The 14,967-nt window shown below is 35.9% G+C and overlaps 1 protein-coding gene across 1 annotated transcript in view; it reads right to left on the bottom strand.

The window, feature by feature from the left end:
* Positions 1-1,396: 1,396 nt before the first annotated feature.
* LOC142233478 (sodium-coupled monocarboxylate transporter 1) overlaps positions 1,397-14,967 on the bottom strand; it is a 73,657-nt gene continuing 60,086 nt past the window's right edge. The window contains exons 5-8 of the mRNA XM_075304417.1: positions 11,877-11,992; positions 9,404-9,763; positions 8,862-9,326; positions 1,397-2,387 (exon numbers count right to left, since the gene is read on the bottom strand). Of these exons, the coding sequence (XP_075160532.1) occupies positions 2,090-2,387; positions 8,862-9,326; positions 9,404-9,763; positions 11,877-11,992 (1,239 nt within the window). The 3' untranslated portion in view covers positions 1,397-2,089. The remainder of the gene's footprint in view (positions 2,388-8,861; positions 9,327-9,403; positions 9,764-11,876; positions 11,993-14,967) is intronic.

Genomic DNA, 14,967 nt, shown 5'->3' on the forward strand with positions numbered 1-14,967 from the left:
CAGCCAAATTTGTTCCCTGCGAGCATCCTTTGTAGGTCTGAGAACAAAAAAAAGTCGCTGGGGGCCAGATCTGGAGAATACGGTGGGTGGGGAAGCAATTCGAAGCCCAATTCATGAATTTTTGGCATCGTTCTCAATGACTTGTGGCACGGTGCGTTGTCTTGGTGGAACAACACTTTTTTCTTATTCATATGGGGCCGTTTTGCCGCGATTTCGACCTTCAAACGCTCCAATAACGCCATATAACATTCACTGTTGATGGTTTTTCCCTTCTCAAGATAATTGATAAAAATTATTCCATGCGCATCCCAAAAAACAGAGGCCATTACTTTGCCAGCGGACTTTTGAGTCTTTCCACGCTTCGGAGACGGTTCACCGGTCGCTGTCCACTCAGCCGACTGTCGATTGGACTCAGGAGTGTAGTGATGGAGCCATGTTTCATCCATTGTCACATATCGACGGAAAAACTCGGGTGTATTACGAGTTAACAGCTGCAAACACCGCTCAGAATCATCAACACGTTGTTGTTTTTGGTCAAATGTGAGCTCGCGCGGCACAGAGCTTCCGCATATCCATATATTGATGAATGATATGACAAACACGTTCCTTTGATATCTTTAAGGCCTCTGCTATCTCGATCAACTTCATTTTACGGTCATTCAAAATCATTTTGTGGATTTTTTTATGTTTTCGTCGGTAACCACCTTTTTCGGGCGTCCACTGCGTTCACCGTCCTCCGTGCTCATTTCACCACGCGCAGAGAAGGAATATGATCACCTCAAATATGTTTCAAGAGCAAAATGTTATTTTTGTATGGTGACCATGTAACATGTTTGTCTCTAAAATGTTATTTTCTCGTCAAATATAACCTGCTTGCCGAAATCAGATACATGATTTCAGAGAAAATAACATGGTTGCGAAAACCATGTTACATGGTCACCACCCAAAAATAACATTTTGCTCTTAAAACATGTTTGAGGTGATCATATTCCTTCTCTGGGTGCACGCTTGAATTTTGCGTACCAATCAATTATTGTTGGTTTCCCTGGGGCAGAGTCATTATCAAGCCAAGTTTTTGCTTCCACCGTATTTTTTCCCCTTCAGAAAACAGTATTTTATGAAAACACGAAATTCCTTTTTTCCATTTTTTCACAATAACAAAAGTTGCTTCACAAAAGACGCTCTATCTCACAAACTAATTGACTTACAGACGTCAAATTTTGACACGAATCATTTGAAGGTTGGTACTATATAAAAATAATATGCATTTAATACTAGCGACGCAATCTATGTGTCAGACCGGGGACTTATCAGCCAACCTGTTAGCATCCAAATTTAGTTGAGTTTCTGCTGCCTGATCTCACTTACAGATAAAATTAAAAGAGACTAACTCGAGTTTTTTTTTTTAAATAATCATTTATTGGTCTACAATTGCATGCATTTAAGATGTTTTTTTTTTCATTTCGAAATAAAACATTATTCGTAATTTTCTAAAACAACAGAAAACCCATATGTCAACATTTTAAACGCAACTTAATGTCACTCATGCTTTCGTTTAAAATTAAGACAATATCAAATTGGTTTTATAAAAAAAGTATAGAGAAAAAGAATACTGGTGCATAGATATTACACGACTACTAAAAAAAAACAATCAAATTGTAGGAATACGAGTACATTATGGTTACATGGTAATTGTGAGAATTATGCATAAAACTTAAGGCTAAATTAAGGTTGCGTCTATATCACTGTCTAAGGATTTTTCCTTTTTGGATTTGTAAGGATTAAACACTAGCTAAGGAAAGGACTCTAGACGTAATCACTATCTTTGAAGGATATAAAAACCTCACGTCGAACTACATACTAAGAGGTAATTTGTACATAAAATAAATACTTGGTGGGCTTGGGCTCATGCCCACATAATTTGGTGTGGGCGTTTAAGAATCTACATTGGAGGTATATAGGTAAAACTCAAAGGAATATATCTATATGTGGATCGATCAGAATTCACATCTGATCATAATCGACTAAATTCTTTTTAGCTTAGGCTTGGTTATAGTGGTGCAGGCATCAAAGTGTAGTTGTGACTAAATCATTCTTCATCGCCCAAATTGATAGCATGATTGACATGACCACCATCACTGGCCTCCATCGAGGAAACAACCATCATATCTGGACTATGGGTAGTGTTTTTAAAGTTGTTCGGCTTTGGTATATTGGTATCCTGATGCATTTTCATATTATTCGTTGTTTTGCTAGAGTTAATTTTCAAAACTCGATGCTTTTGAACTGCATTCACTATAGCCGAGATGATAATGCCCAAGGCAAGGGTCAAGAGACAGCCAATCATGGAATACCACATATAGCTAAGTTTGAAGATGGGCCAATCTCTGTAATTGCAAAGAAAATAAATTGAAATTAGTTAATTTTGCCAGAAAAAAGGAAACAAAACCAATTTGCTTGTATTAGGTCTGTTCGCGTACTTGTCCAGTAAAACATATCCAGTAAAAACTAGGAAGAGAGTAAGTGTGTATTTTACTCTCTTTGCTTAAAATTGCAGAAAAGTACGCGACAATATCCTGTAACTATTTGCTTCTTCAAACTTTCAACCTCTAAAATATTAAAAACGAATCCTTTTTTAACTTCCAATTGTAGTTGAGGAACATGTACATTGTTATCAACAATCAGCTGGCAACGTATGCTATAGTTTGCACAAAGATAATTGAGTATAACAAGATTGAGAATTGTGCTCTTATCAAGAGAAGACAAATGTCATGGTGTAGAGGGCTATGAGAAAAAATTGTTTTATTAGTCAATTTTTTCCAAAGCAGCTCTGCCCTAGAATAAATTTAAACGGCAATATTCACATAAAACCATAATGAGTATTTGCTTTAAAATACACATACGTTTTATTTTAATTTTCTACAATCGTTTTGGTACTGCTTTTGTGGGTTTTTATTCAGAAATTTATGAAAAACACAAATGTTATGATATTTTCCGACGCAAACGGCAGTACATTTGAGAGACACGTCGACGCAAACTTTATGATATTTTGTTGGCAGAGTCCTCTGGTGCTTAAGTTTTGCTATGACAAGACTGCATCTTCTTCTCAATTATCTTTGGTTTGCAACAGAGAGTAGGAAATACAAGAGGACGAAAAGTTCTCTTCTGCAAAGAAAACAAATGCCAACCGTATAGATGCCGCAGCTTTTGGTATCACTGGTGCTGCGGTCGAAGCGCTGCTTTCATAAATTAGTTATGGAAACATCGGCAGCAGTGTTGCCAACTCCCCAAGGCCAAAAAGCACCAAAAATGTATTATAAATTCTAACATACCACTTCCAACCAAAATCGAAAATGCTCTACTAAAAAAAACTTCCGAAGATGTATTATAGAACGTTTGTGTATTGAATTTGTAATATTATGAGGTTATGAACCGCTGTTCAAGTATACACCTTGATCAGTTTTAATGCTTTCATTCAATTCAGTTTGATCAGTAATATCTTTCAACTTTCAAAATATTAATATATGGAAGGAGTCTATTGCTTATTTCAGTTGTGCGTGCCTTTGTGAATTTAATACAAACGTTTTTAATGACATCTTTATCAAGTTCCAAAATTCAGCACTCGTCGCTAGACTTTTCTACAGAATACCCTCAATAACAACATTAATTAAAATAATCAATACCACCTTCATAACAATCAAATTCTATATTTGGCAATAAAGTTGAGTTTCTTAAGCTCCTGAACGTCTAATCCTAATTTTTGTATAAATTAAACTTAATACTGTTCAAAATGAAAAAGCACCAAAAGCAGTAAATGAAAATGCTAGAAACCACAAAGTTTGTGCTTTTTTTTGAAAAGGCACCAAAAAGGCAATTTGGTGCTTTTTAGAAATCAAAAAGCACTAAATGTGGTGCTAAAAGCACCAAATTGGCATCACTGATCGGCAGTTATAATTTCAAATTATCTGCCAAAAATTTAACAGAATGAATACATTGATAAAAAAAATATTGGTTATTACAAAGTAGGTTCTAAATCCTATTTCCTTAAGTTTCGTAAAGCCGGCAAAGAACCACGACGCAAACTGTATGATATTTGAGAGGAACGCCGACAAAAATAGCATAATTTTAGAGAAATGTTTCTCATGACTGCCACCTACTGACGTAGTTTCGCGTTACAGTTTCGTTCTCTTGTATTTGCTACTCTCTGGTTCGCAAGATTATACTGAGGGAAAAGTTCTAGCAAAAACTTGCAATTTCAATATCTGAAAACTGTCAAATGTAGTCTCTCGCTGCCTCTCTTTTGCCGGCTTTTCGGTTTAAACGAACGACTGCCAGTAAAAATTAGTGATAATTATCAAAAATTATCGGGTTCTCGAACGGAGTTATTATTGAGTAATCGAAAAAGCCAATAGATGTCATTTTGTCAATAGATGTCGTTGGAGTCGCCTTACTCCTGTGTTGCCAATCACATTTTGCCATACCATACGGAGTTGGCAAGGTGATGTTTTAAGCTTCATTTCACAAACAAATATTTACATTCAAAGAAATTGAAAAATGTTTACAACTGTATAAAAATTAGTGAAAAAAATGGAGAATTTCGCTAGGTTGGGTTAGATATAGTGGCAACCCTATATTTCAGGCTCACTTAGACTATTCAGTATATTGTGATACCATAGTGGTTAACTTCTCTCTTATCACTGAGTGATAATTATCAAAAATTATCGGGTTCTCCAACGGAGTTATTATTGAGTAATCGAAAAAGCCAATAGATGTCGTTTTGTCAAAAGATGTCGTTGGAGTCGCCTTACTCATGTGTTGCCAATCACATTTTGCCATACCATACGGAGTTGGCAAGGTGATGTTTTAAGCTTCATTTCACCAACAAATATTTACATTCAAAGAAATTGAAAAAAGTTTACAACTGTATAAAAATTAGTGAAAAAATTGAGAATTTCGCTAGGTTGGGGTAGATATAGAGGCAACCCCATATTTCAGGCTCACTTAGACTATTCAGTATATTGTGATACCACAGTGGTTAACTTCTCTCTTATCACTGAGTGCTGTCCGATTCTATGTTTAGCTCAATGACAAGGGATCTACTTTTTATAGCCGAGTCCGAACGGCGTACCACATTGTAGTGAAACCATTTAGCTTTGAAACACTCAGAAATGTGCCCAGCATTACTGAGAGGGGATAATCCATCGCTGAAAAACTTTTTGGTGGATCACCCACGATATGCAAGGAGGGCATGCTAACCATTGTACCACGGTGGCTCCCTAATTTCGCTATAGTTTTTATACCCACTACCGATCTGCCGATTTGATTTCTTTGAGGGCAGCCGCAATTTACATCCGAGTTGCTTGACACTTAAAATCAAGAGATAAAGAGCCAAGTTTTTTTCCGAATTTTATTTGACATGGACGTCGTGCATGGGCAGAATGGTTCCAAGAAATGGCAACAGTGGATTATCAATTTTCGAAGAAAATCATCTTCAGTGATGAGGCACATTTTCACCTCAGTGGATTCGTCAATAAACAGAATTGCCGCATTTGGACGAATGAGAATCGAAGAGTGATTGTCGAAAAACCAATGTACCCACAAAGAGTGACTGTTTGATGCGGTTTATGGGCTGGCGGCATCCTCGGGCCGTATTTTTTCCAAAATGAGGCCGGTCAGGCAGTTACTGTGAATGGTGTTCGCTATCATGAGATGATAACGAACTTTTTATGGCCCGAATTGGAAGATATGGATGTGGACGATATGTAGTTTCAGCAGGACGGTGCCACTTGCCACACAGCTAACGAAATAATGGCTCTTTTGCGCAACAAATTCAATGGACGTGTTATCTCACGTAATGGCGATGTCAATTGGCCGCCAAGATCATGTGATTTGACACCGTTTGACTTTTTTCTTTGGGGTTATTTGAAAGAAAAGGTGTACGTCGATAAGCCAGCAACAATTCAAGAGCTAAAGGATGAGATAATTCGGCACATTAACGGCATAGAACCTCCATTATGCCTCAGCGTCATCGAAAACTTGGACCATCGGATGAAGGTGTACCACCGAGGTCGCGGCGCCCATTTGGCCGATATTTTGTTCCATACATAATTGAGTAATACCAAAATATCATAATAAAATAAAATTACAATAATTTCCTTAATAGTTTGTGTTTTATTCAAAATCAACATCAGCCTTTGAAATTTTAACCACCCTTTATTTTAAAGTCGTTAAGAGTTATGTCATATTTGGTATATATTGGTCCATGTTTTAATATAGCACCCATATAGACCGCTTTCCCAATTGGACTCCACGAGCTCATCAAATGGACTCGTGGATACGATTCGTCCAAGTATCACTAATCCCAGAACCAGAGAACTTCATCATCAGATCTATAAAATATTCGATAATCACATGAGAAACAACGCATGATTAGAGAAACCAAGTATGAGGGCAATGAGGGTCGATGAATAGAAGCAAAGCACATTAAACCTCTGGAGGTCCTTTTGAGGGACACTGTTAAGACAATTGAGTTTGGAGATCAATATGAGAGTCGACGAACACCAGCGAGAGCTGTTGAGCCAAACCTTCCTATAGGATCCTTGGAACTTGCAAGCGAGCATAATAGCCGATCACAAGAGAAACTTGTGTTTAAGGTATGTAAAGCAAAGTAACATAGCCTCAGTTAAAGAGAAGATGTGGAGCAATGTTAAAGATCTCTCAAACGAAACAGAAAAGCAATGAAGGTCGATGAATAGAAGAAAATTCCCATTGAACCCATTATGGGGGACACTGTAAAGGCAAATGAATTGGAAGATCAATAAGAGAGTCGATGGACAACAGTGAAACACATGGTTACGCCACTGTAATTTGTGGAGCCCAACCAGAATCAGAAACAGAGACAATCTCGAAGGTTGTAATCCCCCTCGTGATTTCCGTAACAATAACACGCCTCAACATACCATGGAGATTGTTTAGGTATAGCCCGATATTTCCCGATGTGTGGGCCAAACTTCGAAGCATCAGAGAACAACGAACTCTTTTTATCGGAGAATCAAAGAACTGAATCTAGAACCACACAGACATAAGGACCGCTCTTCTGGTCCCTTTAACATGACGCTGACTGATCTGAAGAGGTGCACGAAGTTTGTAAACCGGTAATGTACTGTGTATGTGGAGAATGGAAGAGCAACAACGAAATACCCTCCGCCGAAATTGCAGGCACCATCAAAAGCGCAAATGAATCAAGGCACTAAAAACGAATTCTGTTAGTTCCTGCAGAACTTCAGTTACCTTTGGCAACATGACTTTGATGTGAATATTTGTGCAAAGTTCGACCTACAAGGAGAGTCATATGTCGCACAGCGCTAATGTCTATAATGCGCTTGCTAAAATTTCACAAGCGAAACATATGGTTAACCACCTGAGCCAATGAGACAATTTCCTTGCAGAAGCAGTGGGATTTGTTGTTACGAAACCCGTCCAAATAACTCTGTCGATCCCAAAACTAGGAAACTGAGTTCCAAACCTCTGCAAATGAAAAAGACTCAGGTGGGATACTGTTATAATATACATACAGTGTAACACACCTTTCGCACTCAGCTATAAAAATGAGGTGCCTTATCATTGTGCTTAATATATAATTGGACGGCACTCTTTGAAAAGGTGAAAAGTTCGTAGGTCATATACGCAGCTATAAATTCCGAATAAGTAGGAGATGCATTAGCATGATCAAGATCACCACTGTGGTATCACAATGGACGGAATAGTCTAAGTGAGCCTGAATTATTGGGTTGCCACTATACCTAACCTAACCACAGTTGAACTACAACTTCCTTGTTCCTTCTTAATCGTAGAGTTCTTGGATCTGGATACAGAGTAACAGGGAGCCGTCGTGATGCAATGGCTATTATGATCGCCTTGGATCATGGGTACAATCCCAGTTTGACCGAATAGCAAAAAGTTTTTTAGCTGAACCTATTCCCTCTCAGTAATGCTGGTATTTCAAAGCTTCTCTAAGTGGCGACACGGGTGGACACTTGTCATTGAGCTAAACCTGGAATCGGACAGCACTCAGTGATACGAGAGGAGTTCACCACTAAGGCATTACAAAGGACTAAATGTCTAAGAGAGTGTGGAATAATGGGTTGCCATAGTGGCAACCGAGTAATGCATCTTACAGACTACAAGCTTTTCCGGACGGAACGTCTGTGTTTGTAAAGAATCTTACAGTATGTTCCATCGATACGACAATTCGTTGATGACTAAATAATCGGTAATTGTGTTATCGATCCCATAAGCATGCAGCAGTATCGATTATGCCTTCGGACTTAACTTATAATGTGGCAAATATATGGGATATGTTCGACATGGCCACTGTCGTCCGGATAAACTTATAGTCTGCAAGGCGCATATGTCAGGACGGTTCCACCGTGGTGCATTGGTTAGCATGCCCGCCTTCCATACACATTCGATTCCTGCTTCGAACGAACACCAAAAAGTTTTTCAGCGGTGGATTATCCCACCTCAATAATGCTGGTGACATTTCTGAGGGTATCAAAGTTTCTCTAAGTGGTTTAAGTGCAATGTGGAACGCCGTTCGGACTCGGCTATAAAAAGAGGTCCCTTGTCATTGAGCTTAACATGGAATCGGGCAGCACTCAGTGATAAGAGAGAAGTTCACCAATGTGGTATCACAATGGACTGAATAGTTTATGTGAGCCTGATACATCGGGCTGCCACCTAACTTAACCTAGGAGTGACTTTCGAGGATGTCAGCAATAAGCACTATAAATCCGGGAAAGTAGGAACGTTTGCTTTTTTGTTATAGAATTTTCTTTACAGAAGAATGATTGATTACTTACGTAAAGCCACTTTCTACTGTTCCAACAGCTTCACGCCGTAACGCTGACGATATCAAGGTTTCCGTAGCATTAACAAAACAATCACAGTTTTCCACAGATAAAGGTAAATCTTCTGGATCAACATTGGAGATTTGAGCTACAACGCCAATGAATATCACAATCACCAGAGACGAGATACCACCATAGAAAGCACCTTTGCTATTGGCATTCTTGAATGCAATTCCCAAAACGAAAAGACCCAAAGTAACACCACCAATTAAGCCATTCAGAGTCAAGGTGGCCTGTAGGACTCCACCCAAATGCTCCACAATAAAGACCAAACCAAAGGACAAGAGACCATAGCCCAAAGACATCCATTTGGCATAAAGGGCACCCTTATCGGGTGAGATCTTAATATTCAATCCATTCACCAATAAATCTTCACAAGTCACAGCCGACAATGAATTCAAGGCAGACGCAACAGTTCTGCAAGGGAAGAAAATTGGAAAGATATTAGTCTCAGATCAAGAAATCCCTCTATGCATAGAAAATGTAAAACTTACCCCAAACTTGCTGCAAAAATACCCGCCACAAATATACCAGCCATGGTATAGATATGCTCATATGTACTTATAATGTAATAGGGCAATAGCTGATCCGTGGCTGTTATGCGTCCAGCTGTCAAAGGATCACAATCAGCATAATGATTGAAGACCATTAGACCGGTGTAGAAGTTTAGCAGGAATACAACCACCAAACCCAAAATAGCAAAACCCAAGGCTATGCGAGCCAATTTCAACGATTTCAATGACATACATTTCTGTACCGAAGCCTGATTGGTGCAGAACAACGAAGTCCAATAGAAGAAGCCACCAATGACTACAGACCAAACAGTGTGACGTGTTGTTGGATCCATGTTGAAGCTGGAATAATGGAAAGAACAAAATAATCGATTAATATTCTATCAAGGAAGTTTCTTGGGAATTTATGTTTTTGGAAATTACTGAAATCAAATATAACAAATATTTTGTTTTTTCCTGTCTGGACCGAAAAAGAGCTTATTTGCTAGGCATTAATCTAAGAACCATGGATGATTATATTAGTTCTCTAGTATTATACAAAAGTTGGCAATTTTGGGCCAAAAACCCAAATTAAATTGGTATACTAAAAATATTTACATCATATATGAAAGATTACGCAACCTAAAATTAAACTGCACAATTTAAAAAAATTTATTAAACTTAGGACACAAATTTTGGAATTTGCGTCCCGCTAAGTCCCGTTTAAGTTGCATGTCTTTGAACTAAGGCAAATTTTCCGTAAAATAAAGAAACACATTTTTGATTTAAAGAAATAATCCCTAAATTAATTGAAATATTAAATCGTTAGATTTAAGATAAAAACGCTTCAAATATAGGCTAAGACTTATTTTGAGGATTTAGTATCTTTGGTTTAAAGTTTTTTTTTTTGGAACTAAGAAAACATTTTTCACTTTGAAGTATCCTTGAAGTAATTTTGATTTTTAAACTGGCATTTGTTTGTAGGTGAATATCCTTATACATACACCGAGAAAATAGAATGAAAATTTCATAAATGAAATCTGTATCCTAATTTTAATTTTATTAAAATTAGATTTAAAGCCATATAGGTTGTTAAAAATGTCTTTATTTTAAAGAAGCCGTATCTTTGGCTCGGAATCAATAGCAAAATCCTTAAAGGAAGTTCAAAATCTTTGGATTCAAGTAAACTTTTTGTATGTGTGTATAGACACCTTTTTATATAAACCGATAAAAACGAATTATTTTTTTTTTTTATGAAAAAAAAATAATTAACTCAAATTAGTTAAATCTATTTATATTTTAATGGCTTCAGGTATTTTTTTTTTCTAATTTTTTAATTATTTCTTCACTTCCGTGAATGAAACAATTTCCAAAAATAATAATAATAATAATAATTCGATCAATTAATTTTTTTAAAGAAGTCAAGACAATTTGTTCTCTACTTATGCCAAATTTAAATTAAAATGCAAATAATATAGTACTCTAGTCTTATACAAAAGTTAGCAATTATGGGCCAAAAACCCAAATTAAATTGGTATACTAAAAATATTTACATCATATATGAAAGATTACGCAACCTAAAATTAAACTGCACAATTTACAAAATACTAAGGATAAATTTCTTTAAAATAATGAAATTGTAATTAAAATAAAGTTTATAATCTTTGCTTCAAAAAAAATTATTAAACTTAGGACACAAATTTTGGAATTTGCGTCCCGTTTAAGTTGCATGTCTTTGAACTAAGGCAAATTTTCCGTAAAATAAAGAAACACATTTTTGATTTAAAGAAATAATCCCTAAATTAATTGAAATATTAAATCGTTAGATTTAAGATAAAAACGCTTCAAATATAGGCTAAGACTTATTTTGAGGATTTAGTATCTTTGGTTTAAAGTTTTTTTTTTTTTTTTTTTGAACTAAGAAAACATTTTTCACTTTGAAGCATCCTTTATAATTTGGATTTTTAAACTGGCATTTGTTTGTAGGTGAATAGCCTTATACATACACCGAGAAAATAGAATGAAAATGTCATAAATGCAATCTGTATCCTAATTTTATTTTTATTAAAATTAGATTTAAAGCCATATAGGTTGCTAAAAATGTCTTTATTTTAAAGAAGCCGTATTTTTGGCTCGGAATCAATAGCAAAATCCTTAAGGGAAGTTCAAAATCTTTGGATCCAAGTAAACTTGTTTTTGTGTGTATAGACACCCTTTTATATAAACCAATAAAAACGAATTAAATTTTTTAATGAAAACAAAATAATAAATCACTCAAATTAGTTAAATCTATTTATATTTTAATGGCTTCAGGTATTTTTTTTTCTAATTTTTTAATTATTTCTTCACTTCCGTGATTGAAACAATTTCCAAAAAATAATAATAATAATAATTCGATCAATTAATTTTTTTAAAGAAGTCAAGACAATTTGTTCTCTACTTATGCCAAATTTAAATTAAAATGCAAACAACATACTTGAAAAATTCCAAACGATCCCGTTCAGCAGCAGTCTTAAAAATCTCAGCTGGTGTTCCACTATAGAAGCTTCCCAAAGCTACAACCAAAATCAATGAAAGAGCCAAAACAGCAGCCTAAATAAATCAAAAAGGGGGACAAATTAAAGACAAAACTTAGTTAATATTTGCACAGAAAAGAAAAAAACTAAAAACGTAGTCAATTAAAAAAGTGACAGATACAATTAATTAAAATATAGGGTGATTTGTTAAGAGCTTGATAACTTTTTTTAAAAAAAACGCATAAAATTTGCAAAATCTCATCGGTTCTTTATTTGAAACGTTAGATTGGTCCATGACATTTACTTTTTGAAGATAATTTCATTTAAATGTTGACCGCGGCTGCGTCTTAGGTGGTCCATTCGGAAAGTCCAATTTTGGGCAACTTTTTCGAGCATTTCGGCCGGAATAGCCCGAATTTCTTCGGAAATGTTGTCTTCCAAAGCTGGAATAGTTGCTGGCTTATTTATGTAGACTTTAGACTTGACGTAGCCCCACAAAAAATAGTCTAAAGGCGTCAAATCGCATGATCTTGGTGGCCAACTTACCGGTCCATTTCTTGAGATGAATTGTTCTCCGAAGTTTTCCCTCAAAATGGCCATAGAATCGCGAGCTGTGTGGCATGTAGCGCCATCTTGTTGAAACCACATGTCAACCAAGTTCAGTTCTTCCATTTTTGGCAACAAAAAGTTTGTTAGCATCGAACGATAGCGATCGCCATTCACCGTAACGTTGCGTCCAACAGCATCTTTGAAAAAATACGGTCCAATGATTCCACCAGCGTACAAACCACACCAAACAGTGCATTTTTCGGGATGCATGGGCAGTTCTTGAACGGCTTCTGGTTGCTCTTCACTCCAAATGCGGCAATTTTGCTTATTTACGTAGCCATTCAACCAGAAATGAGCCTCATCGCTGAACAAAATTTGTCGATAAAAAAGCGGATTTTCTGCCACTGATTTTGGTAATAAAATTCAATGATTTGCAAGCGTTGCTCGTTAGTAAGTCTATTCATGATGAAATGTCAAAGCATACTGAGCATCTTTCTCTTTGACACCATGTCTGAAATCCCACGTGATCTGTCAAATACTAATGCATGAAAATCCTAACCTCAAAAGAATCACCCTTTATATGGGAGCTATATCTAAATCTGAACTGATTTTAACCAAATTTAGCACACTGAACGATACTCTTAAAGGTACTTCGTGTGCAAAAGTTGAAGCAAATCAGGACAAAACTCTGGCTTTTTGGCGCTATAAGTTCAAATCGGACGAAAGATATATATGGGATCTATATCTAAATCTGAAGCGATTTAGCAGATATATTGAATATTTTACGAAAGCCCCAAAATATTTGGCTGCCCGAAATTTTGAGAAAATACGTTGATAAATACGTCAATTATGGCCAGATCGGTGATAAATATATATGGCAGCTATATCTAAATCTGAACCGATTTTTTCAAAATCAATAGCGATTGTCTCTGAGCCAATGTAAAACTATGTGCCACATTTGAGGACGATCGGACTTAAACTGCGAGCTGTACTTTGTACACAAAATTACATATACAGACAGACGGACGGACAGACAGACGGACATCGCTAAATCGACTCAGAATATAATTCTAAGCCGATCCGTATACTAAGCGATGGGTCTCAGACTTTTCCTTGTTGGCGTTACATACAAATGCACAAACTTATTATAACTACCCTGTACCACAGTACTGGTGAAGGGTATAAAAAGCAGATTAAATACGTACATAATTCAATTCTTGACCGGTATATATAGGGAGTTTACAAATAATTACAATCCGATATGAACTTTGCGCGGTAAGTAAAGAGCCAGAATTGAAACATGGGGATCGGTTTATACGGGGGCAATATACTAATGAACCGATATGGACAAATTTTTATGTGATTGAGGATCGGATTATCTGGGGCTATATATAACTAAAGACCGATTTGGACCACGTTTGGCATGGTTGTTAGCTGGGGATCGGTTGATATGGGGTCTATATATAACTATGGACCGATATGGACTAATTTGTCAGTTGTTAGAGACTATATACTAACAACACGTGCCAAATTTCAACCGGATCGGATGAAATTTGCTCCTAAAAGAGGCTGCGGAGATCAATTCTGGGGATCCGACTATGTGGGGACTCTATATAATTATGGACCAATATGGATAAATTTTTGCATGGTTGTTAGAGATTTTATACTAATAACACGTGCCAAATTTCAACGGGATCGGATGTATTTTGCTCCTCCAAGAGGGTCCGGAGTTCAAATCTGGGGATCGGTTTATATGGGGCTATATATATATATATATATATATATATATATATATATATATATATATATATATATATATATATATATTATATATATATATATATATATATATATATATATATATATATATATATATATATATATATATATATATATATATATATATATATATATATATATATATATATATATATATATATATATATATATATAATATATATATATATATATATATATATATATATATATATATATATATATATATATATATATATATATATATATATATATATATATATATGGACCGATATGGACCAATTTTTGCATGCTTATTAGAGACAATATACTAAGACCACATACCAAATTTCAACCGGATCGGATGTATTTTGCTCCTCCAAGAGGCTCCGGAGGTCAAATCTGGGTATCGGTTTATATGGGGACTCTATATAATTATGGACCAATATGGACCAATTTTTGTATGCTTATTAGAGACCATATACTAACACCACATACCAAATTTCAACTGAATCGGATGTATTTTGCAAGAGGCTCCTAAGGTCAAATCTGGGGATCGGTTTACATGGGGTCTATATATATATATTTATGGACCGATATGAACAATTTTTGCATGGTTGTTAGAGACCCTATACTAACACCACGTACCAAATTTCCATCGGATCGGATGAAATTTACTACTCCAAGAGGCTCCGGAGATCAAATCTGGGGATCGGTTTATATGGAGGCTATATATGGAGGCTATAC

Source organism: Haematobia irritans, chromosome 4 (assembly GCF_050003625.1).
Source record: "Haematobia irritans isolate KBUSLIRL chromosome 4, ASM5000362v1, whole genome shotgun sequence".
NCBI classification, from domain to species: domain Eukaryota; kingdom Metazoa; phylum Arthropoda; class Insecta; order Diptera; family Muscidae; genus Haematobia; species Haematobia irritans.